Here is a 26,474-nt window from a genome sequence, read left to right as displayed (position 1 = left end):
CTGAGCCACTTGTGTGAGTTGTAGACTCCGTCTCATGCTACCACTAGAGTGAAAGCACCGCCAGCATTCAAAAGTGACCAAAACATCAGCCAGGAAGCACAGGAACTGAGAAGTGGTCTGTGGTCACCACCTGCAGAACCACTCCTTTATTGGGGGTGTCTTGCTAATTGCCTATAATTTCCACCTGTTTGCACAACGGCATGTGAAATTGATTGTCAATCAGTGTTGCTTCCTAAGTGGACAGTTTGATTTCACAGGAGTGTGATTGACTTGGAGTTATTGTGTTGTTTAAGTGTTCCCTTTATTTTTTTGAGCAGTGTATATGGCAGCAGCAACAGATTCCAAAGGCCCAATCAACTCTTTTGCTACCACTTGATATTTTCTATATGTCCAAAACATTGTCGCTTTGCCAAAACATTGTTAATATACTACTTCTGATGGAGTTTTGGAGCAAGAAATTAAATTATCATAGTCACTGAGAAGAAATTGTTAGTGTTCAGAACAAACTGGACACACAACCAACAACTGGACAGTGGAATATGCTGCAGCTGTGAAGTCTTTAGACATTTGATACCTATATTTTGCTCCTCCTTTTAATACCCTCTCATAGTTTCAAAGCTTCATCGGAAGTAGCTTAGTTAGAAGGTAATTTGCAAAGCCTCTAGGGATGAGCGAGTACACCATTATCTGTATCTGTTCAGCCAACTGAGTTATCTGTGTTTTTATATCCATGCTCTGAGTGGGCAGTGCTTCAACATGCATGGTAAATAACCAGTAGTGGGTAGAATTGTAATTGAATTTATTATTAAAGGCTAGCCTCTTCAGATGCATCATCTCATTTTCAAGAGGGTCCTATAAACACAAATACAGAATACAAAAGACAAAACATAAGCAAAAACATTACATAACATACATTACAGATACACATACAAAACTCATTCACTCACAAACTCGCTCACCAACTCACACCAACCCCTCCCACTAACCTACATTTTTTATTCAAAGTTAAACAATACAAGAACAACATTAAAAAATAAATGAGAAAGTATGAAATTTTAACAGATAAACAAATGAACAGAGGATTGAAGTTAACTTAAAAGTTAAAAGCATAAACATGTTGTTTTAAGGTATAGAAATAGGGATGATCTCAAAAAGCGAAAATAAGTTACAGATCTCAAGGAAAGAGGAAGATTATTCCAGTCCCATGGTGCTTTATATTGAAACAATCTACGTCCAACTTCTTTATAAGTTCTGGGTACAAAGTAAAAGGGGTATTGCATGTGTCTGAGTGGATATGAAGATCTGCATGGAATCAGATGCTGTTTTAAATAGGAGGGACAGTTAAAATAAACACATTGGAAGATAAACTGAACACAGTGGAATTGCCTTCTTGATTTAGGATGCAACCAGTTTAGTGATTCATACATGAAACAGTGATGAGTTCTATAAGGACACCTCAAGACAAATCTACAAAGCGAGTTAACTACAACATTAAGGGGCATTAAATTAGTGTCCGTGGTATTCTGGTAAACAATGTCAGCATAATCAATAATAGGCAGTATCATCTGAGAAATTATTCTTTTTCTGACAGGAAGAGTGAAACAATTAATAGAATTAACCAGAAGTTGTTCATTTAAGCCTGAAATTGATATGTATTGATCAGAACTTGCTGTATTTCTTGAAACTATTCACCGAACAGCCTCAGAATTGAGCTTCAGAGCTTACAAAAGTAAAAAAAGAGTTTTTTTCTCCATAGAAGTTGCAATATTTACGAGTACAGATATTGAAACATTTTACTTTAATGATGCATGTAAAAACTACATTATCTGTACCAGATACTCGATTCAGCCAACCACTGAACACACTGGATTGCAAGTGGATTGTGTTGGTTGCCCATTTATTTCTTTTATTCCAGTGGTGTCTCTGGATCTCCAATGGCATCAATTGTAAATTCTGCAAGTCACCGTACGTGACTACCAACTATTGTTGGTATTCATTTAGGTAAAACTCCACCCAGCTACTCAGCCATCACTGAAGAGTTTCTCAAGTGTTTTGTCCAGTCCTGGAGATGGTGTATTGGAAGCTGGTGTGGAGTAGTGGATTCTATCAGATGAGGATATCAATGCACGTGTTTACTCTGCTCAGATGCCGCTCACCACATACAGCCAGGAGACAAATGTTGCCTGGAAACTTGGCAAACATGTCAGAAATGAGATTTGTTATCGCCTCTCTATTGTGGCCTCAATGGCATACAAATTCAAGAGACAGAGAAGTGTGTGTGTGTGTGAGATTCTGAGTGTTTGTCTGTCTTTCTGTGCTCACACCTGTTTGTGTGCACACATCCCACAGAAACATTTGGCAGTCGATGGTAAAAGTGTTTTTATGATGTAAATCCACGGGTGCACCTGTGTGTGTCTTTTGTAAAGCAGATGCATTGTATCAAACAATCAGACCTGCGGTGTCTCTGTGGACACTGCGTCTGAATTGATTCATTCTTCCCTCAATAGCTAATATCATATTTTATGCCGAGCTGCAAATCCTATCTGTCTCCAGTCACAGCATTGAGCTTCAAAAGCCACATAATGAGGGAATAATTGAATACTTATCAGTATCAAACATGGCTGTATGAATGTGTATGTGTGTTATTTGTGTAGATGCCTATCACGGGATTCAACAGTGGTCCAAAGTCAATGGATATGCCTGCTTAGGTGGGTTCTAGTGATGCGCACATCGCAGTTATGTTCACGGATCGGGCAGGCCAGGTTGGTAAAGTGAACAGTCTGATGAATGGTGGATGGCTTGATGGGTGTGTGAAATATGGTGAAACGTCTCTCCGTTAAGAAAGACGCTGTGCTCATTTATGTACAAACCAGCGTGACTTCATTGATTATTGAAATCTCCCGACACGCCGACAGGATCGTTCAGGATCTAATGTTAATTAATGTTCTGTGTTCTTCTACAAACTCAAAAGTCTCATACACAGTCCAGGTCCATGCAGTGAATTAGTTTGGAGTAAAGCAGCCGTTCTCCTGATCAATCCAGTTATTCGTTTTGCATCTTAAGTGTCCCACAATATTTGCTGTAAAATTACTGAGTTGGTAGACCATGCGCTATAGATTGTTTTAATAGCTGTTTAAATAGGTGCCTGGTGTGTGTCTCTTTTTTATCTATTGTCTCTTTGTTACTTTTTTGAAAGTGTGCGTGTGTCTTGGTATCTTTCTGGGTGTATGTTTTGGAATGGATGTAACTCTGTTTTTGATTTAGATTTCCAACTTTGGGTTGGGGGAAAGTTGGTGCCCGGAGTGAAAGACCAGGCATAATGTATATTGTTGTTTTCAGGGCAGGTTATTCTACTCAGAAATGCAATCACTTGGCAATGTGAGCAGTGCATGCTCCAGGATGCTGAAGAAAAAAAACTATATGGAATTTGTGTCCAGAGAGTTGAAGGTCAGTGTCTGCAGGTTTTGTTTTTTCAGTCTTATCACTAGTAATGGAAGCAACAAGCGATTATCAGCTTATCCATCATTTTACCAATGTCATGTATTCATTTTCACTTCAGTGTGTAGATGATCATTATATCTTCCATCCATCCATCTATCAATCCATCCAATCTCTAATCTGCTTATCCTGCATAGGTTCATGAGTGGGACAGAGTCTGTCCCAGCACACAGCGACCATACACCACCATTTGGTCAACACTCTCACAGAGCTAACATATCTAGATAGACAAATTCATTCACAGTTATATTAACTACAGGAAATGTTGAGTTTTCAGTACACTTAGGCTTTTTTGTTTTGTTTTAGTGACAATTTTGACAGTGCCAAAGAGCGCGCGACCATAGCATCAGTAGCAACTCAGTATGGCATAGCCTATGCATCATAAGCGCGTGTGAACAGTGTTGTGTAATTACTCTCACTGTCAGAAGGTGCAGACAAAAGTTCTGCGCCGCAGGTTTAACAATATGTTAACGGAGCAAGGCATGGTACTGAGGTATTTACTAAGATTAAATGTAGTCCTAAAGGGTAATATACATGTTATGGAATCAATCAACAAATGTGATTGATATTTACCTGGGCAGGGATGGTGTGTCTTTTCTATTTGGTTGTGTTTTTTACACCCATCTTGAATTCACAAGGCACGCCGTCCTCTTTCGGAACGATGCAGTCAGTCTTTCTTTCGGTTTAAATAAAAGAGAAATGTGTCCATTTGTTGTCTCTCTACTTTCTTCTCACCTGATAGGCCGCTGGTGAAGATGAGGCTCATTTTGAGAGGCCAACTTCCAGAAGCTGATGTTTTTGTTTTGTTTTTTAAGCTTGCTAGCTTTATAAGTATGCTCTGACTAGGTTAGCTTGTTCACATTAGTTATACTGAAAGCTGGCATTTGCGCTGGCACCGGACGTGCACCAAGAGCAGGGGAAAAAACGCCCAATAAGAAAGATGCATGGAGGTAGTAAGAATTTATATTATATATATTTACTCATCAGGGCACAATTAATAGAGATTTTGCTGAATTACTTTAGTCAATATTTTTTTTAATTTATGTTGTCATTACAATTTAGTGAAATAACAGGACGTCAGTGCATACTTATTGTCAACATGTTTTTGGATGGAATAAACACTAGTACCCAGAGCATATCCACATAATAAACACAATAAAACAACCAGCAAATTTAAGAGAAAATGCCCTGCTGGCTCCATCTCAACATAGACTGCCCTAAAAGGGTATTTCCGAAGAGATACTGTTCTATTACTCGATTTAGCCTGGGACAGTACTGCTAACTTTTGTGCTGTGACCATTTCCCTCCAAAAATTGACTTCGAAAAAACTGAGACCGGAATTTGTCATGTCTAATTGATGTGTAAGCCTGTCTTGCTCCAGTGACGCTGAATAAGAGACTGATTTTGTGGAGTCACATAATGCTTGACCGGATTTTACATTAAAATAAGATTGTGCCTTTTACTTTTGGTGTTGAACCATAAAATGCACTGCCACAGTCACACTTTCCATCTGCTCATTCTCATATTTGCATTTACTTTTGAGGAACCCAGCAGACACCTTTTTAAGAGGAACCTATATTGCACCACTAATGGGACACTGAGAAACACAGTAGCCCAACACCCATCAGTCTCTGCAGGGCCAATGGAGATATTTGAAGATTTCTCAGTAATTACTTAAGAAAAATATTAAACATTGAAATTAGCTGTAAGACTACAATGACTAAGAATTTGGGAACAACCAAGAGTTATATGCCTTGTCTAGAAATGGTTGTTTCCTTTGTAGCTCTGATTAAAACATTAATCAGACCTAAACCTGCAGCCTTCTGTGGCATTGATTAAACCATCTTGTTAGGTTACAGATGGACTGGAGGAACATGGACGCTGATGTTGCATTACATCTATCGGGGAAACAGGAGCTGTAATGTTGGATGAGAAATGTGGTGTTCAGTAGGTTCACATCAGCAAATTCTGCTGTGTGTGTTTACGTCGGGTGTGTGTTTTCTGTCTTTATTTAGTCTTGTTTGTCTGTGTGTGTCCGCCTCACCCTACTACTTTGTTTCCTATGCTATGTTATGCTTTGTTATTTTACAATAAGATTGCATTTTTCACAAATTTGTACACTACATAGCCAGCAAATGTGGACACATGTACTGTATGTGTGATTGTTGAACGTCTTTCCCACACCATTATATGTTATAATAGCAGCATTAATTTGCTGCTATTGCTACTGCTTCACTCAACATTGTGTAACCTGTCTACAGTGATTTGTTCCTACGCAGCCACACGTGCATTAGTAAGGTCAGCCACTGATGTGGGGTGATAAGGTCTGACTGGCAGTCGATGCTAAAATTCATCCTAAAGGTGTTGGATGGGGTTGAGGTCAGGGCTCTGAGCAGGCCAGTCAAGTTCTTTCACACCATAAACCATTTCTTTATGGACCTTTTATGTTGCAGTTTGGCCACATTCATTTGGTCATACACTGTATGTCATTAATGTCATCAATATTTTTATCGAAAGTGAAAACATACGTTGTTCCATCATACTGGAGGGTTTTTATGTGTATATTTACAGAAATTTTGTGCCACAGAATATGAGATACATGCTGCTGCATTATTCCCCCACAACACACAAACATCCACTCTGACATATGTGCTCAGACTTGCAGATGTGTTGACATTACTATAGTTTTTACCTTGCTGAGCTGATGTGTAGTTTAATTGCAGCTGTAGTAGCAGTGAGCCACTCGTCGTGTTGTGAGACCCGTCATTTGCACAGACGTGCATCCGAAATCAGCAAACGGCACATTACACAGATATTTCCAACTCGTCAAACAGGACAGGAAATTTGAGCTTGCAGGTGCTACGTTGGTTGAGCCACGTTCTGTGGTGCATAATTCGCCATGTGATTGGCTTCATTGTTGCAGCACTCTCATTTTCCTCCTGGCTGTTTATGCGCAGGTCTGTCCAGCTGAGATGGCTGGCTGGATAGATGGATGCTTGAATGGATGTCATGCCTCCCCTCAAGGCTAGATAAACACACACACACATTCAAAATGGAGTGAAAGCATGGACAAATACTTTTTAATGGAGTGTCTTCTTTTGAATCAGTTTTAATTTCAGGCATCTTGCTAAAATCCTTGAAACCACAAAACTAAATATTATTACCCTATCTCCCTTAGACACATACACACATATAGCTCCACTCCACTCCTCCTTTTGTCATCCACTTTGTGGTGTCTAGTGTGGTACTGCTTGTTTACAGCACAGCAGAGTTAATTAGCCGTTTTATGGCTGATTTACAGGCCAACAGGCAGACAGAGAAGACGCCTGCTGCCTTGTCCTTGTTGCCCGCACAAGGACTTGTCGAATAGGGCATTAAAAACATTAAACCTGCATGAGCGCACAGACAAGTGGAATTTGCATTTGTACATATGTATACATATGACAACAAAAAATAATTCCATATGTACACTCAACACACACAAATATGACCCAGCTCACCTTGATGAGTTTGTCTAATCTTAATAACTCATGAGCAGTAGCTTTAGGGAAGAAAGAGCTGAGAGAACACCTCTTATGACAGAAATTCTCAAATAAATGTGAGGCACATATTTCAACTATTAAATTAATCAGTAACTATTTTTGATGATTGATTATTTGGTTGGAGTATTTTTTAACAAAAATGTCAAAATTTTCTTATTCTAGCTTCTTAAACGACACACCTGAAAAACTACTTTGGGGAATCCCAGCAGAAACCGATACAGTATGCTGCAATGACCCAGATGCGAGGAAATGCCAGCAGATCGCGCTTCATCCAGCCAGAGGGAACAATCACCATTCACCATTCACCAATCACCACGACCATCAGCACCGTGCCCGGTCACTCCGATCTCCCGTCCCTGGCCCGGTACGCCCCCAACACCCTATTCCCCCATCGATACCTACAATGGGTTGTGTCGCTGTTACGACAGGTGCGCTGTGAACAGTTGGTGATCATTCCCTCTGGCTTGTTGAATTTTACGCGTGATCCTTGCACTTGGCGTTTTGCACCTTCCTTTCGTACGTATTAAATACAGATGCTGTTGCACTCACATGAAATTGCGTTCAGGCTTGGTAGATCACATTGCGTGTAGTCAATAAATGTACCCTCCCGTTACTTTGCACAATAACAATGAAACACCCCAAATTGCAAAGTACTAAATGAACAACAGGTGCTATATTACACTTTTGAAAGACGTCATTCTGCGTGCACACTGTTAGTAGATCAGCTTACGTGTTAATTTGCTGGTGATATCAAGTTTGCACACGTTTTTACTCACGCAAACTTTTTGTAAAACAGGCCCATGGTGTCTTCCAATATATTGTGTATGGGGAGACGGCAAACAGAGTAGTGACACGATTTAGTACCAAACCAAATCTGAAGAATACTTCCTCTCTGGGGATATTTATCTTTCCTAGACCTACAGAGATTGTCCAAATAAGGTTATTGTTCACCCATCTATACATGTGGGAAGATTCTATTGGATATTGGTTTAAAATAAGACACTATGTTTAAGCAATCCAACGTCTACCTAAGTCATGTTGTGTGTCATTCAAGTCACATGCAACACTGTCTGTAATAAAACAAAATAAAGATAATCTCCACCTCGTGTTACCTAGGAGACGGATCAGAGTGCATCCTTACCAAGACAGCTGCGTCAGTCTATCAAGCAGGCAGGCAGAGAGGAGAGACAGAGTCCGACTACTGAGTCACAGGCTGTCACCTTTGGCCAGCAATTCACCTAACATGACTTGGGGTCACCTGTGTCAGAGTACCTTTAAAATTCCTTCAAAGTTTATGTGTATGCACTTGTCAAAACATTGTTCTACATTGTCATTTGTTCAGTTGAACCAGTAAAGCCTTTAGTCAGCTCAAGCTGTATGGGTGTAACAGATGCACCCAAACAATGTACAAACACACGTTCAGATATATACAGTATATATGTTATTAAAAAAAAATAATAAGTCCCCTAAAAAAAACTAAATTGGATTTAAAATTATGTGCTCCAGGCTAATCCAAAAGTAACTTTAAGATGGACTGTGAGAAGAGAACATTATCATTATCATATTTGTCACGTATCTTTGTTTATTCCTTAATTTGACTAAAATGATTTCTAATAAAAAATGTCAAAGCATTTAGCAAGCCTGAGACTGTAATCAGCATCAGTTTGTTCTGCTTGAAAATACCTTGTGTTTACGCCTCTTTCTTTGAGAAACAAAGGCCGAAGTGATAATTTCTTATTTCGATATTAGCGTTATACTGCTGTAAACCCTCTTGGGGGTAGAGGTTGGGTTAGATGGTCGGGTGTACTCTCTGACACCAGAGACCTTTGCTTGACTCCACTGCCAACATTTAACATTTTTTCAAGCATGTCTTAAAGCAACCCTCACATGCCCACGTCTATATAACACTACTGGTCACCTAGGTTCACAGTTCCAATTCCAAAGTTAACTGTAGATTTTGTCCCCCATCATTAAAATCACTTTAGAAAAGGGATCTATTTGCAGTAAATATAGACAGGAGGAACAATTACAGCTGCTACGTCAATGTACATATGAGCACGTGTGGGTTCTTTTAAGACAGACTTGATTAAAATGTGAACCGGATTTCGGTTTTGGAAGGAATTGTTTTTTTTAGACTACACAAAGTAAAAAAACAGCATTGTTGTCTTTATCAGGCTGTTTACAAATCTATGTAAAATCCCAACTACAAAACAAACCTCTGGAACCCAAATTTTAAATGCCTAGTGTGCCTCATTTGTAGATGAAATTAATTATCATTTCTTTGTAAATATATACCATAATAAAGCAAATCATGATGCACTTGTAAAGGTGTAAAATTGTAAAAGGGGATATATTACCTCATCTAAAGCTCAAAGTACACTAACACCCTCTCTCTCTCTCTCTCTCCCATACCTTTTCACTTTACCTCTTACAAATCTAAGCTGACACCAGCAGGAGGCTAACAGCGATGCTAGCAAGCACACACTGTCATCTGAGCAGTGTTCGCATAGCAGTGACAGCTAACAAGAGAAGACATCACATTAGCCGGCACGGCGGCGTGTTAGCAGAGCAGTTGCCGCCGCCGGAGCACCTGACTACGCTGATGTAGCTACAGGTGTAGAATTCATTCATGCTTAAAGAGTCTGACACTGGCAAGTGAGCAGCCGGCGGCGCACAAGCGGAACACCTGACAGCTGGTTAATGTCAATGTGCAGTCTTTTTTCTCAACAGCAGGAGAGGACACAGAGATACGGGAGGTGCATCAGTTTAGGCAGAGGTGACAGAGTGTGGTGGCCATTGACTTTTAGGAGTGGTTTGCTTCTTTATTTTCTTTTGGTTATCTGTATGCTTAGTTTTTATTGTCTTTGCTTCTGTTTTATACTCTTGTTGTCCATTATCTTCTTTGCATCTTTGTTTTGACTGTTTTTTTTCTTTAGTTGACTAATTTTACTTCTCTGTTTATTTCTTCCTAAAATGTTCTTTAAATTTCCCTCTTAAATCCTTGTTATGGTTCTTTTTGTTGTTGTTGATTTTATTGTTTTACATTTTTAACCTTATCTCTTTGTCATTTATTGGCTTGATGGGATAACTAATTGCAGAGAGTGACGAGAAACCTAGGAAAGAAAAGTGGGATTTTAACATCATGTTACTGTTGCATCTTTTGACTACTTCACCACTAGTATTCCCCAGATTTTTATTTTTCTTCATTTCTCTACCTCACTGTGCTTTGTCAATCGCTGGGTTTTCCCACGCTGATACATAAAAGTTCATCTCATGTTATTCATTTTTAAACCATCACAGATTGTAAACAAACAAAAGTTTTTCTCTCCTGTAAGGGTCACAGTCTGCAGCCCAGCTTCTCCATCTGCTTTCCCTGTACTGGTTTCACCAATCAAAGGGGTGTGTGTGTGTGTGTGTGTGTGTGTGTGTGTGTGTGTCGCCGGTGCTGCACCAGACCAGATTTTCTGGTGAAACAATAAGCAACATACTGATGATTAGAGCTTGGCGAATATTCGGCCAGAAATGAGTTTGTTTTGCGTGAAACAGGTGGCCACCCCCAAGCTAAATGTAGAAACAAAACCCCATTAACATGTCTGTGGTGGAGTGGAAAAAGCCTGGAAAACAGGGCTTTTGATGGAGAGAAGGTTGATGAGGGTGCAGTGAGCATGTTGTTTTCTCACAATGAATTTGTGTTTCCTAACAGCAATTCAGGTTTAGATACATATAGACACTTATCTCTGTTGATGTTGGTGTGCGTCTTTGTTTTACTTTGTGTTGTCTGTGTATGCACATGCATATTTTAGTTGTTCTCTTTTTTTTTTTTTTTTTTTAAATGTACTGTATATTTGTGTTTGTGTTTTCAGTTGTTGTGTGTGTTTGGACCTCATGCTGATAAAGGCCTCAGTGCCTGCCTTTGTTCATCTGACATTTCCTCATTAATGTAGTTTTCCCGCCCTCCTCGTCCTCCTCCTCCTTCCCCTCTGTTCCCTCCGTCCCCCCCACCACCTGGCATTCCCCACTCCTCTTCGCCTTCCTCCTGCACGTCTATCAACCATTCTGCTTTGATCTCTATCTCCTCAGTTTCCCCATCCCTCCTCTCCTTTCACCCTTTTCTATTTTCTTCCCCAACTGTCCTGCTCTGTCTCTCTTTCTACTACTTTCCTTACCCTCTTCTTTTTCCAATTTCTTCCTTTTCCTATTTGCCCCCATCACTCTTCAACCCTCATCTCATGCCATCCTTTTAACCTTCGTTTTCCCCTTCAATCACACATGGTTATCGGTTTGAAAGGAATGCATATGTACCATTTGGTTACTGAGGAAAATCTACAGTCCCGATAGTTGCAAAGGAGAAATTGAGCAACACTCAGTTCAGAAACTATCATTAAGATCCTGTTGAGAAAGGCATTTGGTCTCAGTAGAGTTGCTCAGTGACCAGTGGTCCAACTGTACATGAATGACAATGTGTTTTTGAGTTAAAACAGGATGGTCTGTCAGAAATGTCCCTCAAAATAACATGTTACATTAAAAATCCTTTCTCTTTTTTTGACCCTCTGCAGCAGCTGATGAGAGAGCGACAGCAGATGGCCAGCCGTCCCTTCGGTTCGGTTGCTGTAGTGCTGGAGGTGGGCGGTGACCAAGAGGAGCTGCTACAGGTCAGCAAAAAGATCCAAATATGAATGCACACAGAAACGCACACATATGGGAAATCATGTTGTGTTGGGGGAAACACACAGATACACACACACACACAACATGGTGATTGAGGGCAGTGTGTTAATTAACATATCCATATCTGCTGAAACAATGGCAGCTCTTGGCAAGTTTGACACTGAGACTTTCTACAGTTCTTCTACCAACTGCTTTGGGCCTCTCTCCTTCTGCCATGGCTGGTGTTGTGGCCCTGCTGTGGGTGTGTTATTGTGAGGGTGTGTGTGGAGAAGCAACAGGATGCAGATGCAAGCTTGGCTATTAAACACGAGACGCGACACTTGGTTTTATTTTTCGTTGGCCAACTTTTGATTTGAACCTCAAGCTGAGGTGATTTTTTTGTTTGCTTACTGGGATATAGAAAGATGGACTCCTAGGAGATTTGAACTGAGCCCACTGCTCCCTTCCCTCAAGGGAGCAGTGGGCAGAGAGAGTGTAAGGGGCCAGAGAAAAGAACAGAATCATATATTTTTTAGCTTCCCCTGAGAAGCAAAGAACACTAAAAACCACTGAGCAAAGTCTGTTGTGATCGGAGGTGAATGGAGTTGTCCATCAAAATGGTTCACGAAGACAGTTTGACATCATCTGGTGTGCTTTGAATGCCCAGAGCCAAGTCAGCATCAACCCATGTCAATTCAGAAAGAATGGCTGTGGTCATACACTGTTTTCTGATTAGACAATAACAAACACAGAGGACTGCAGTGGGTACAGTGGTTGCTCATTCTTTAACCTTATAAACACCATATAACCATATATTGTAGGAATAACGAGATGGGGCAGATGTTTTTTTCCTTTAAATGAACTATATATAGAAATCAAATTGATCTAAATATATATTTTTTTATAATATGCAGACTTGTTTTTTAAAAGATAACACTATTATTTGTAAACCTAAACTAGTCCAAAACTAATATTGTGTACAAAATACAAGTTGGCTATGCGGTAAACTAAAGTGAATATGTTAGTGTGCAGATGGTTTTCAGCTGCTCAATGTGAAATTCGTTACAGAGATTATCACATTTGTGGTCCATGGCATCCATAAATTGACAGAATGTGACACATGCTCACATGCGTCATAGTCAGTGTCTTTTTTGTGAAGCATTGACGTCTGCAAAAAAAAACAAGATGACATTAAACTTACTTTTGGAACCTCCGCTAATCGGGTGTAGACAAACACAGCTCAACAACAACATCCACATTAGGCCTCTGGGAGGTACTGATGTCAACAAAGGTGGAAGGCTGAGGGGAGAGCGTGCAGCTCGTTTCAGTAGCCCTCTTTTCACTTAGCTGTCCAGTGTGAGAACAGTGCTCTCTCTGTGATTCTCCGGCATGCTGGCACCTCACCTTCACCCGCCAGCCCTGAAGGGTCCTCATGAGGCAGTGTGGCTGGCGGAGTGTGGGCCCTGAGAGAGGCAGCTGGCTCCACAGCTCATATCAGCCTCTTGTACAAAGAGATTACAGAGCACATGCTGTAACATGACAGTGGCGCTTTCAGTGAAAGGGTAACCACCAAATCAGACGGGCGCTTCCCCTGCGGGGGAGTGGCAGGCACTTGTTCAAACGGTGGTGTCACCTCTGTTGTGAGATGCCCGTTCTCAATGACACACTCATGCAGGGTTTAAATAAGTAGAGGAGCGTGTAAGTTGTGGAGTGATCCTTTGTGAATAGCAAGTAGGCCCCAGTGTCCAGTGTGATGTTGGGACATGAAGATGTGGAGGTGTGAGAAAGTGATAGCAATCCAGCCTAACTTATGAATGTTGTTAAAAGTTAAGTTTTGTGCCCTTGAAGATTTGCTCATTATTTTTTAGGTTGTGGGTGTGAGCCAAATTGCCTTACCCAGAGCAGGAGGCATTGGGTAGATATATAATAGATACTGATACTACAATATCATAACACAAGGTCCATGAAACATACTCATTTGTCTTGCCTTGCCTTGATGTAACTCATTTCAATGTATTAATTATCCCTGATAGAAGGAACGCATTATGGGAAGTGAACTATTACCCCTGAGCCATCTCTGTCACTCTCCCACAGCCACAGTGACGCTCTGTGACAGATGTTCCAGGAGATTTGCAGCATACAAGAGGTCAACCAGTCTGAAAGAAAGCCAAGAGAACAATAACCCTCATTTATCAAACTGCATGCAGAAGTGCACGGATAGCTTTGTAAATCCTGAGGCAGTGATTGGATGATAGACCCTGTATTTCAGACTCAGAGGGATATTGAAAGTACTTCAGTTTAGATGCACAATTAGATTGACCCAATGGACTTTAACATGCACTCTGTGTAGAACAAAAACTAATAACATACAAGGATATTCATCCTGGCTGCCTAATTCTGTGTACCCATTCAGAAATGCATCTGATTCAAACGACTGCGTAACAATCTTTTATAGCTGACAGCGGTGGAATAGTTCCCCCTCCCTTTGTAGTCGGAGCTGGATCATACTGTCTATTAATTAAAATTTTCATTATGTGAGAAAAGATGTTGTTTGGGATCTTGGCTTATCATAATGTTGCGACGCAGCAGAAATGTTTTTTTCTTTACATCAAGCGATTCAACTTCCTAAATGTATTACACAAACTCGTTTAATGAACAAACAATACCTCGGTGTCTGTCATTGTATTCACATAACTAATTACTATTTCACTTGAGTGTAACTATCGTCTGAAACCTTCAGTAGTTTGTTTAATTTAGTGGTAGTATCAGGTGGGAGATATTCTCTAAAATTCCACCTCCACATATCTCGCCTCTCTGTTTGAAGTTTCATCTCCTCACACAGTTTGTGCTGAAGGTTACAGAGACAATGGTGTTGGAAGGCTATCTGCACACATGCTTAATTAGTTTTAGCTCTGTTTCGACCAGGTTGGACTCGGCTCTGCTCAGTTCGGTTCATGTGCCTCAGGAGTACCTTCCCTTATCACTGCCTCAGCCTGGTTTCCATTTCATTCTTGAAGGTGAGAGACAATAGGGCAGAAAGCTATCTTCACACTGAGGTTAATTACACAACATCTGGTTCATAGTCAAGCATGCAGCTTAGCGTAATTGTGTAATGAATGAGGGAAAGGGAACATTTCCATGCTGCCCCGCTATTTTATGTTGTCCCGCTTATGCAGCAACAGAGTATGGTTAAACAAATTGTCATCATCACCTCATTTCATGCTATGTTTAGACAGCAAGCAAGGGACCTGTTGTTTCCACACTCACACAGTGATTTGGTCTGCACAGGAAGGATGGGGAGGTGTGTGAATTAGATGATGATGATATAATTACATGGAAAGGAGTGTGGTGCAATTTGATGGAGGATTCATGCATCATAAATGGCGAGAGTTGTGCTTTTTAAATATTCGTTATATCTGTATTTATTTAGATTTCCCATTTTTATACGTATATTCCATCAGTTGGTGTCTCACTGCACTTTGTGCATCTAACAGCCGTGAGTCGTGTTCACTGCAGCGATTTTACACATGAAATCTCTGATGGCTTACATGGAATAGTTATGGCTCACAAGCACAAACAACACTGTTGTTATGAATGTTTATGATGAAGTGGATCTATAATTAATAATATAAAGTCACACCTATTCCTCTTAACATTTAATTTTGAAATTAAACATTATCCACATGAGTTATTTAATTAAACTATTGTGGTGGACATAATGTCACAACATGTTGATGCTGAGCATATCAGTAAAATGCTAACTGACAATGTATTTAATTAGTTTTCCTTAATTATTCATCAGTTATCTGAGAAATTCAAACCCAAGTCTCCATTGTTAAAAGTCCAGTGTTTTGTATGCCCAACTTACAGCCCGACCACCTCCCCACAACTTAAAACAAGCACTTCTTTCACATGAAAACCGCCAGGCAGCAACTGCATTTCCCAGAACGTAATTGGGAAAACAGATTAGTGTTATATAAACATAATGTCTAGCAGACAGGGTTGACATGTAAGCATGTGTGCTCATATATATATATACACACACACATAAACATACTGCACTGTTCTGTACTGCCCGCCACTTATCTGATTCTTGATTTATGTCCTCTCTAACCACATTGGTTTGCCGTATGGGACAAATACTGTATATTCTTGCACAGTTGAAGGCGCCTTCATCCACTGCGCTTCCCTTCTTGAGTTTCCTTTCAGAAGCTGCATGCCGCAGTGTCTGTGTTCAAACCACAAATCATTTTCCTCCGCTTCTCTGTAAGAACAAACACTTTTAGTATCCATCACAGAACCATGTATAAATTCATGCGAATGTGTGGTGTGCTTAGACTCTCTGCACACATAAAGGATGAACTTAAAATGCTCTCCAGGCGGCTTTCCTTCAAAGACATCTTTTCTGTCGTCTGAAGACACAATTATAGGTACTCTTGGAACAAGAGCCTTGTATCATTTCTTTTTGAAGAAAGTTTTCACATGGTAAGGTGTCTGGGCTCTGTTAATCTCTTATAATGATACAGACACAAGTGTCACAGCTGGAAAGACTACTTTTTGGTCCTCTAAAGACTTGCAATTATGCTCTTTAAAGCAGAGGGAAAAACAGTCGGTGTTGTAAGACAGTTTTCACATTGCAAGGTAGCTGGGATGGGTTAATGATACAAACTACATGTGACACAGTTGGAAGGAAATGTGTTGGCCCGTGCAGTTTCATCCAAACTCTTGTAAATGATCTGCTCTGTTTCAAAGGGATGAAAACTCAAACTCTACCCATTCAGGAAAAAACAGAAACCATGAAATATTTTTACAGTTTCTCACTTTATGGGACTTCTTTTGTAATAGTTATGTTTTGCAATATGCAGCTGTCAGCATTTTCCACTTTGTGATAACAATTTGAATCAGATTCTTAAGAGTTAGATGAGATGACCCAACCTTAATCTGGAGATCACCTTTTGGGAACTGACACAGTAGCATAAATCTTTATCTTCTTGACATTATTTTTGAAATAATTTCCTAATAATTTTGTGTTGTGTTTTCTTATGTATAGTTTGTACTCAAATGATGATCATCTTCACTTCCTTGGCTTCCAAAAAATAGTGATAACAACACACTACTCCTGAAGTATGAATGCTATATATCCATATGTTTGTGGGATGTCTTTGAATAGTAAGATGCTTGCTGTAGAACAGTGCACCTGCAGCCTGTTTCATACCACAACCCTCCATATGTTAAATAGCAGTAAAAGCCTCTACATCACTACTATATGGCCCTGTTTTGCAGCTAAAGGCCGCCTCTTCCACTCCCAAACTTGATCAGAGCTTTAAAGCTTGTCATGGCTGCATTACAGAACAGAGGCAGAGTCATCAGCATAAATCGATGTTTCCACTGCCTCCATAAAGTAATGCCGTTACGTCGTAAAGCTGATGAGCCCGCAGCAACTAGCATCTGCACGCCTCCGCCTGCGAAAAGCAGTTCCCACCTAGCCGCTGATTAATGGCAGTCTCCTATTTTCATAATGCTATTTAAAGAAAAGAATGAATCAATTTCATATCTTGTGTTTTAATGTGGCGTATTTATTCTTCAATTGCAGGGATTTAATATGCCTCAGGAAGGTGGGTTGGTGGGTGGAGAGCGATGGATGGATGGAGGGAGGAAGGAAGGAAGGGGGAATGAAGGAGAAAGAGGCAGATAAAGAATATTTATGACACCTGGGAGTAATGTATGTTTGGTTAAAAAAAAAACCCACATCTAAATACTGCGACAGTACGTGCAGACACACCACTGCAGGCTTATCAGATAACACAAAAGCGTCTATCAGGCAGAGAGGAAGAATGAGAAAAAGTACACATAGACACACACTCATTTGCATTCATCATGGACAATTGCATGTGCACTCCTTTGGTTTACTTTGGCTTTGCAGACACCTGTGGCTCTTTCTGTGTATCTCACGACTGGGAGGCATGGCTGCAGACTCTCACACACAAACACACGCCAATGTTATTAACTCAATAACTCACACCCCTGTCAACACTAACGAGGCTAAAACAAACCCATTCCTCTTTGTGTTCTGTTTGCGCTTTTTAACAAAAAGGCTTTTTTTTCCCTCTTCTTTTTTATCATCAAGCAGATTAGATAAAGTGTCTGGGCCACAGCATTATTTCAGTGGCTGGAGGAGAAGCACCTGCAGCATCCTCAGCTGTGCAAACGCACTGACGGTCTTCAACCATCTCTCTTTCTCAGTGTCTCGTTATCTCTCTGTCTTTATCTTTTTCTTTCTTTGTCTCTGCTACCTCTCATATACTTCACACAGTTTTTTGAGTGCATGATCAGAAAATCCTTACTGGGGAAATTTGTCCACAAAGTAATTCAGGGAAAGGAGAAAGATTGCAAATGCTCTGTCAAGAAGAAGCACCACATTTGTAAGGTTAAGTTACAGCACTGGAAAATTATAGTTGAACCTGTTGGCCTGACTCAGATAAAACACCACAATAACCAGCTCCTGCTGAGAAGCCTGGTCTCCTGATTCTGTAACTGACATTATTGTTGCTAGCACGACTAAATGAAGAAAAAAAAATGGAAAGGAAAGTTTCACTATTGAGGGAATTATTACCATTTTTCTGCCCCTCATTCTCTGGATGTCTCATTTGTACTAAAGGTCTGACAGCTCAGTGAATTTAGAAACTGTGCAGGTTGCCAGTTCACAAATGATCCAGGATTTAGATTTAGAGACATTGTGAGGCAGCTGTGGGGTAGAGCAGGGGGTAGAGCAGGTTGTCCATTAATCAGAAGGTTGGTGGTTTGATGTAAATATGCTGTAAATATCCACACTGCCTTATATTTATAGTTTAAATTTGTTTATTCGTTATATTTCTACTTTATTGTTATTTCTGTAACTTGACATGCAAGCTGAGCAATTGTGACAAAGGAATTTCCCCTCGGGGATCAATAAAGTATTTCTGATTCTGATTGATCCCTGGCTCCTCCAGTTTCCCTTTTGAAGTGCACTTTGGCAAAGTACTGAACCCCAATTTGCTGTGTGTGCGTGTTTGAATATTAGTTTCCTTGGGCCCTTGCATGGCAGCACACCACCAGTTTAGTGAAGTTCAGTGAAATGATTTGAAAATACAGACAGCAGTAGAGTTAACGCTTGATCTGACAGAGAGGGATTGGGGTTTGATGATAAATGTCTTCTGGGAAGATTTCACAGGCTTCAGATGGGTGCTGGGCTGATTTGAATGCTAAGCTAGTGGCAATAGTTATGATTTTGCAGATGAGGCACCACCACCAGAGTGGACCACTCAGTTTAACTAGATTGCCAAATTATAAAAGGTGCAATCGAAACACGATGCAAAGTAAAATATCATATTTGTGAATGTAGCAGTGCACTTAGTTTTGTCTGCCTGAACTGGCTTGCAGGCTTTGCTCCATTTTTTGGTACTTGGTACCCCTTGACAAGGAGCAAAAGTGTGAAAAGATTGATTATCTAACTCCCTGCCTCATGTCAAAACCTGCACCAAATGTACCTAATAAATAAACCATAACAGCCATTTTCAGGCATTTCGTTCAACTGAATTAAATGTTGTACCAAAATGTAGTTAGCTAATAAATTGATAAAAATCGATTCCCTTACTGGGTTAAAAATGTTTCTCTCTTCTGGTCAGAAATGTGTTTGCAGGCAGATGTAAAAAGCCACATTTTATTTCTCCCCCACACTAAGCAGAGCTCAAAGAGGAGTCAAGGCTGTCAGACGAGCTAAGAACCTGTTGTACCTATTTTTTTTTTTTCCCCTCTCCTTCCCACCCTGCAGTGGAGGATTTACCTTGAAACATCAGGCAGTGACTAATATCTTGCTGAGTGTGTGACACACATACACATAAAAATATGGGACTTAACATTTTATGAGTGGGTTAGATGTTTTTTAACAACTTTTGTCAGTGAGAGATTTGTTTTTGTTCTAAGCTTTAAAGAACTTTTTTTTTTTTACCCTGTTACACCACCACTGTACCCTCTACATATTTCAGGAGCGCAAACAGATGTTTCATTTGATCTTTGACCAAACATCATAAACCCATGTTTTATTGTCAGCCTGTGTTCTCTTCTCTCTGCAGAAGTGTTGGTATCACAGTGTTTCAGATGTTCTGGACTCTTTATGGGCCCTTCATAGTTTTTTTTTTTTGTTATTGTTGTTAGTCCAGGCTCACTGTCCAGCCTTTCCCTCCAAGTCTTCTAGCATAAAATAATAAATAGCATATGAACCTCAAATATTTGACTTTGTCAGACATGTACTCTAAATTAACATAACTTTTTTTTTTGTTCTTATTGTTTCTGTGATTACAACTGCAAGAAATATTAGATTATTTACACGTAGCACAAAACGTGGCTCATACCTCTGTTGGTTTGATAAGGTTGTTGTAATAATCCACTGGCTCAGATAGACAGAACAGGTTCTGTAGGTCAAATATCTACGATACAAATCAAAATTAACTTCTTGTCTTTAATTGGGAGATTAGAGCTGTTTAACTGTCTCACTCGGCAGGTAAAGTAGAAATAAATACAAATTTTGATATTACAAAAATTCCTTATTTAGTTAAAGAATAAAATTGTCTACCGCTCCATTCCCACCGCAGATTTCAGGGGTGCTGTGTCGATAATGTCTGTAACTTTTCAAAACTGACAATTCACACCCACTTCTGATTGGCCAGCTTTTGGGGGGTTAGAAAGTTAGCTGGGTTTGGACTTTCATGCCATCCATTACCTCTCTTCCTGTCTTCCTCCTTACTTGCTTCCTTCTCCTTCTTTACCTTAATCTGGAGCATCGTTTCATCTGGCCTGCAGTCCATCCAGCATTGTGCATCTCTTCTGTTTTCCTCCCTCAATGCAGTTTCCACACACTTTGCTCTCCCTCCTTGTTCCATCCGTCTCCCTGCCCTCCCTCCTTGTCCATCATGTAGTTTAGTGCCAGTTTCAGGTTCAGCTGACCAAGCAGGCGCACCCATTATGTCCTGAACACTCAGCTAGTGAATACATTGTGCTTTTGTGTGTGTGTGCGTTCGTGTCCTTGCCAGCATCACTTCTTGTGTCTAGGTTATGAGATACACAGAGTAAAATAATATGAAGTGAAAACAGAGCAAGGGAGTGTGTGTCTACAGTATATATGTGTATGTTAGTTGAGTAAAACTGAGTAGAACGCAGTAGAGAACAGTAGATGTGGCAAATACTGCCTTCTCTGTGGGAGTAGCTGTGGGCATCACTGCCAATAAGAGCTTCAGCAGATTAGAGCTGAAGGTGTGTTGTGTGGGGGCCAGATGTAGTAGAATTAAAGGAGAACTCCGGGCAATTTTTAAGTTAATCTTGATCGTTATACCTTTTGTGAGTACTGTCTATATATAAAAAAAATTTTAAAAAACAGATTGCGCGACGCTACAGCTAGCCGTCTAAAACACTATTTAGGTGAATTTAAACAATGGCTAAGTTGCTAAACGCATCTTGTTGTCATGTAAGGGCCCTGTTCATGTTGGACAGACATTTTAATTGCATTTTGTGTCTGTTAAAGACTGTCTTTGTGCCTCTTATGTATAAGCCCCTATAACTGCCGTTTTAGCTGAGTGGGAGCTCTGGCATTAGCTGTAGCAGCTCCGTGTTGCGAGCACCAATCTGGTTCGTTTTTTTTTCTATAGACAGTACTCACAAAGTTATAACGATCAAGATTAACATAAAAATTGCCCAGAGTTCTCCTTTAATGGATAGATGTTGAAGGTGTTACTAAAGCTAATGATTATTTTACTAATCAAGCATTTATTTCATAGAGTTATCTGAAAAGAAATACTCCTGCTAGGCGTGTCCTGCTACATGTGTTAAATATATGTGTGTGAGTGTGGAGGCTTTGGAGCTGTTGGACCAAAATGTCTCTCTTAAAAATTGTATTGTCTTGTTTCCGTATGTCTATTATGTGTTTGAATTTGACTTAACAACCACAAACAGTGCAGTCGGCAGATAGTAAGAATACCAAAGGAGAAAAAAGACGAGTGAATAACCGAGAGGGTTGAGTCAGCTCAGAAACAAAATTGGCAGTCAGAGAAAGACAGTAAGAATATAAAACGCCGTGTGTCCTCATTTATGCTCGCATTGTGACAGCCTTTATGCTGAATTGCATTTCACCACGATTCGCCCACGAGACACGTAAACAAATCCTGGTGGGTGGCGAGCTGGCGTGCTCTGAGCAGAATAAAAAAATGCTTTTAAGGTCAGGTTTCTTCAAAACACCTCAGAGAATCAAGTCAACAAGTGCATCCAATAACATGTCACTGTGACAGTCCATTAGACCTCATCTTTACTGGTCATCAGATTCACTGACTTTTGTTTTTTTTTTACTGGTCACGTTCATTTTAACCTTTTGAACCCTAATTACCCCCTTAAGAAGCTTCCAAATAAGTGATTTAAGCTTTTCTATATTTATACTATACGTTTGTAATGATGGACTCACTTAGGCGTCCGGCAGTGTTAAAGAGATAGTTGATGGCAAGATCATTTGTATTGAAGCTACCTAGGGCTCGACAATAAAACAATAACAATAATTAGCAAAATATAATTTTTTTCAATAACAAATGTTCAATAAATATTCAATAAATGTTTGATTTTATTTACCTGAATTATACATGAATAAGGACTTTTTTTAAATTAAGATGTTTATTTTGTTGTGGAAAGAGGACTGAAAAAAGCTTTTACTTAATTTTACTCGTGCATATTTGTTGACAAAGATTTTATCATTATTGTTTTGAATGTTCCACCATAGATTTGTGAAGTGATCCACTGTTTGGCCTCAATTGTTGCACGTAAAGAAAAGTTTAAACCACAATTAACCATCAGGTTTCTTCAACTTTCACTCAGGAGCAAAAATCTCGAAAGAAATAACGATTTGATACTTATGGTGATAATTATCGATATCGAAAGATATTAAACTTTTTATCGTGATAACATTTCTGGCCCTAAAGCCCTAAAGATACCAAAGATTGAGTTTTACCACAATAACAGTGCTGCAATGGTGGATGTAGCTGCCTTAACTAAGGTCATCCAAAGCACCATGCTGACCAATCAAGTATGAGTGAAGGCAAATTAGATTAATTTGATTTTAACAGTGACAATAAAATGATTGTCACTGTGATAACTTTCTTAGCATCAAGGAGTGCATGCACGACACGTGATGGAAGTATTTGTTCAAACTGTGTCTTATTTCAAACATTCAAACACCTGGCTAATTGCAGCATGACACGGAGGTTTATCTGTTTTGGAAAGTTACATGGTTCCACTGTTGGAAAGGAGGTTTTAAAATGCTATTAGACTATCTTGACAGCTGTTTTAACGCCTGAACTAATATGTAAGATGTCTTCTATCAGTCTGAAGATTCATAATCTCATCCAAAAGGCTCAGATTCCCTTATCGTTTCTCCAAATGAAGCAAAAGCCAATCATGACGTCAAAATCAGACCTTTTTAAATCGGTGACATTTCTAGACGTATGCGGTTGTTGAGAAGTGTGGACCATGCTGTAGTGCTGTACCTGCAACCATATTCTTTCTCATTTAGACCAGTTCCTCAGTGTACAGCCCTTTCTTCTCTGCCCTCCTCTTAATGATGAGTGTGTTTCTCTGTTCTCCTCTTTTCTCCATGATCGATACCTCCACTCCCCCTCCTCCTCCTCCAATCCGTCAATACTGAATTTGGAAGGGGGAGAAAAAATAACATTTTCAGGAATGATGATGGCCTTTGGAGCATTGTTATGTGGGTTCATGTGCACATGCGTGTGTGTGTGTGTGTGTGTGTGAGTGTACATGTATACAGTACAAGAGGGTTTATGCTTGTGTTCAAGCATGTTTGTGTGTATATGTCCTCCTTGGCATCCAGAAAACACATTAATCTTTCCAACACTAATAGTAAAGGGAGAAGCGGAGAGGACAGAGAAAGTGTGTGTCTGGAGGAGGTGGGGTGAATGAAAGATATACTCCACCTCCCGAATTAAGAAGAGGACCCAAAAAAAGTTTGGCTTTCATGAGGCATTAGAGAGATGATTAATTTGTCGTCTCAGGGAGAGAGGGATGGAGGGAGAACAAGGGAGAGGGGAAGAGAGAGGGGGAGGCTGTGAAGTGGCCCTTCTGTCCTCCCTTGCGGTAATAGGATTGTTCGCTCACCGGCGTGCTGATTAAAATGGAAATTCAACACAACTACCGACTCTCTCTAACACACACACACACACACTCTCTCTTTTTCACTCATACACAAACACATATTCATGCAATGTGTTTAATATGCAGGTGTGTGGGTAATGTGACCTGGTGTCCCGCACTGAGGACTTGGAGAGAAACGAGAAGAGGAAATGACAGAGACGAGAAGTAAACACGTTTCAAGAGAGGGAGACAGAAAAGTTGAACAGAGGCAGAAACGGGATGATAAACAGAATATGGTAGAAATTAAGTAGAGGGCCATGCAGAAAGAGTAGCAAAGAGGGAGGAGTTATTTCAGGCATAAAGGTATCCAGGCATAAAAAGTCCCATTCATGTCTCCATAGAATCTTTTCTTTTAACTGCATGTTTGTGTGCACTTGGGCGAATATTTGAGATGTGTGTTATCTCCGAAATTAACGCGTCACATCAGCAAGATGCAGCTGGTGATTGCAGGCAAAAGGTTTACAATGATGCAGCTTCCGTTTTTTCTGCAATGATGTCAATGTAGCAAAAATGTCAACATGTTCGTTTGCATTGTGCAGCATCAGAAGTTCTCAAGGAACATTTTCCAGTGTAGGCCCGGGATTCACAACACAGTCACTTGCATCAGTGCGCACAAATATATCCACACTTACACACTCATGCGGGGAAATGCTGCACTTTTAAAGCCCAGCTATCATAAAGTAGAGCAGCTCTGAGGACACAATGTACTGCAACACAGGCTAGGTCTGTGTGGACTAAACACAGTAGAGTACATAAAGTACAGTAAACAAAGCATTTGAGTGGCTTTATTTTAGCCAATACAGATCTATTAAAATATGCCCGGACTGGCTCAGCTCTACTGAGAAGGGGATGGTAATGTCTAAACAAAGGTCGTACTGAGTGTTGTTTTTGAATTTTGGTGAGGAGAGACTTTGGGATCATTGGCGTGAAACACTCTTAGATGACTCATCAGTAAAAACGATGCACAACTGTGTTAGGAAAAAGTCATGTGATGCAAAAGTCAAAACTTTATAGGATGGCTATAAAAGTGCATGGCAGCACCATCGTCTTTATAGTTACTTTGTATAACCAGTGACTTCTCCTTCTTTGCAAAAAATAAGTATGATAGTAGGAGAGAGGCAAGAAATGCAGTGTAGAAAAACAACATACTGAGGGAATGAGAGAAGGAAAAGAGCAAAACAAGCAGCAGTTAGACGATAGAGCAGTGAGAGCAGGAGGGCAGGTGTGAATGTGTGAGGCAGCAGAATCTATGAACACTCTAATAGATGAAAATTGTAAATAATTTGCTGTAATGGTGCATCCAGGCTCTCGATAGCACTGGGCAGATTTAACATGACACTCGATCTTAGTCCCACTCTGGGAGCCTTCAAACACCACTAAGCGTTTCGCTTGACAAGCAGCAAGACTCGGATCCCACCAACACAGACTGCAACTCCGAGCCACCGACTCCCAGCGGTGCAGCTTTAAAGCCAGAGAGAGAGAGAGAGAGTGCTGTTAAAAGAATATCATTCCTTATTTCATCTCCCGATTTCAGCCCTGTCATCTTCTCTCTGCCACGCCTCTGTCTCGTCATCTCCTTCTCCTTCCCTGCAACCCTCCTGTTTTGTTCTCCTCCCCCTTGTTCTCCTCCTGTCATCTCTGCAGCTTTGCTGTACACATTTTTCATCTTCTCATCCTTACGACTCTGTTCTCCTGCACTGTCAAGCTTCTTCTCTTTTCCTCTCCCACTTCCCGTCCTCTTTTTTTTCCTCATCTCTTCTCCTCTACTCTCTCTTTGATTCCTCTTTGATTCTATTTCCATCTCCTTGTTTCCTCTCCTTCTTTACTGTCCTCTCCTTTAGTCTACTGTCTTCCTGCCTTGGTTCTCGTGTCTCATCTCGTCTCCCTTTCCTTTCATCTTATTGTTTTCTCTTCTCCTCTCCTTTTCTTTCACCTCCACATTTCTCACCTCCTTGTATTTCCTTCCATGTCCTTTTCCTCTCCTCTCCCCTCCCCCTCCTTTTTTCCTCTCATCCTCCCTGTCCCCTCTTTCCTTTATCTAACCAACTCTGTGTCTTCATATATTTTACATATAAAAGTATAGAGTTGTCAGGATAATGCTGGAGGACAGCCTGCAGGAGGCTGTCACAGAGACAACAGAATATCTGCTCTGCAGGGCCTTTTTGTTTACTTGTTTACCAGCTGTAGGTGACAACAAACTGTTTATGAAACATGAAGACTGGCTTTTATGGGGACTAGAGAGGAAAAAGGAGGGGGAGAGAAGGGACGAGGCACACCATATCTGCTGTTGGATCTCTGATTAGAGGGATAAAGATACCACTTTGTGCTAGAAAATCTCCTCTCACTCTCAAAGCTTGAAGGGATTTTCTCTTTTCTTAGAAATACCTCAGACACGTCCTCCTCTCCCTCCCTCTCCCTCCCTCTCCCTCTCCTCAGGCTATGAGCTGAATCCAGATACAAATGGCAAAAAGCACTTTTTATTTATTTTATTATTATTTATTTATTCATTAAAAGAAAACAGGTCCCTCTCAAAGGCCATAAGGAAGGAAGAGCGCAGCTCCACAT

The 26,474-nt window shown here is 40.3% G+C and overlaps 1 protein-coding gene across 1 annotated transcript in view; it reads left to right on the top strand.

Annotated features, from left to right (window-relative positions):
• Positions 1–26,474, top strand: part of LOC119913070 (attractin-like protein 1) — a 162,280-nt gene that overhangs the window by 104,703 nt on the left and 31,103 nt on the right. Inside the window, exon 8 of the mRNA XM_038732386.1 lies at positions 11,597–11,692. Within this exon, the coding sequence (XP_038588314.1) occupies positions 11,597–11,692 (96 nt within the window). The remainder of the gene's footprint in view (positions 1–11,596; positions 11,693–26,474) is intronic.

Source organism: Micropterus salmoides, unplaced genomic scaffold (assembly GCF_014851395.1).
Source record: "Micropterus salmoides isolate LMB-PRFRI ecotype aquatic unplaced genomic scaffold, ASM1485139v1 Ms_hic_scaffold_2, whole genome shotgun sequence".
Classification (NCBI taxonomy): domain Eukaryota; kingdom Metazoa; phylum Chordata; class Actinopteri; order Centrarchiformes; family Centrarchidae; genus Micropterus; species Micropterus salmoides.
The sequence above is the reverse complement of the archived record's forward strand: the minus strand, read 5'-3'. Positions and strand labels throughout refer to the sequence as shown.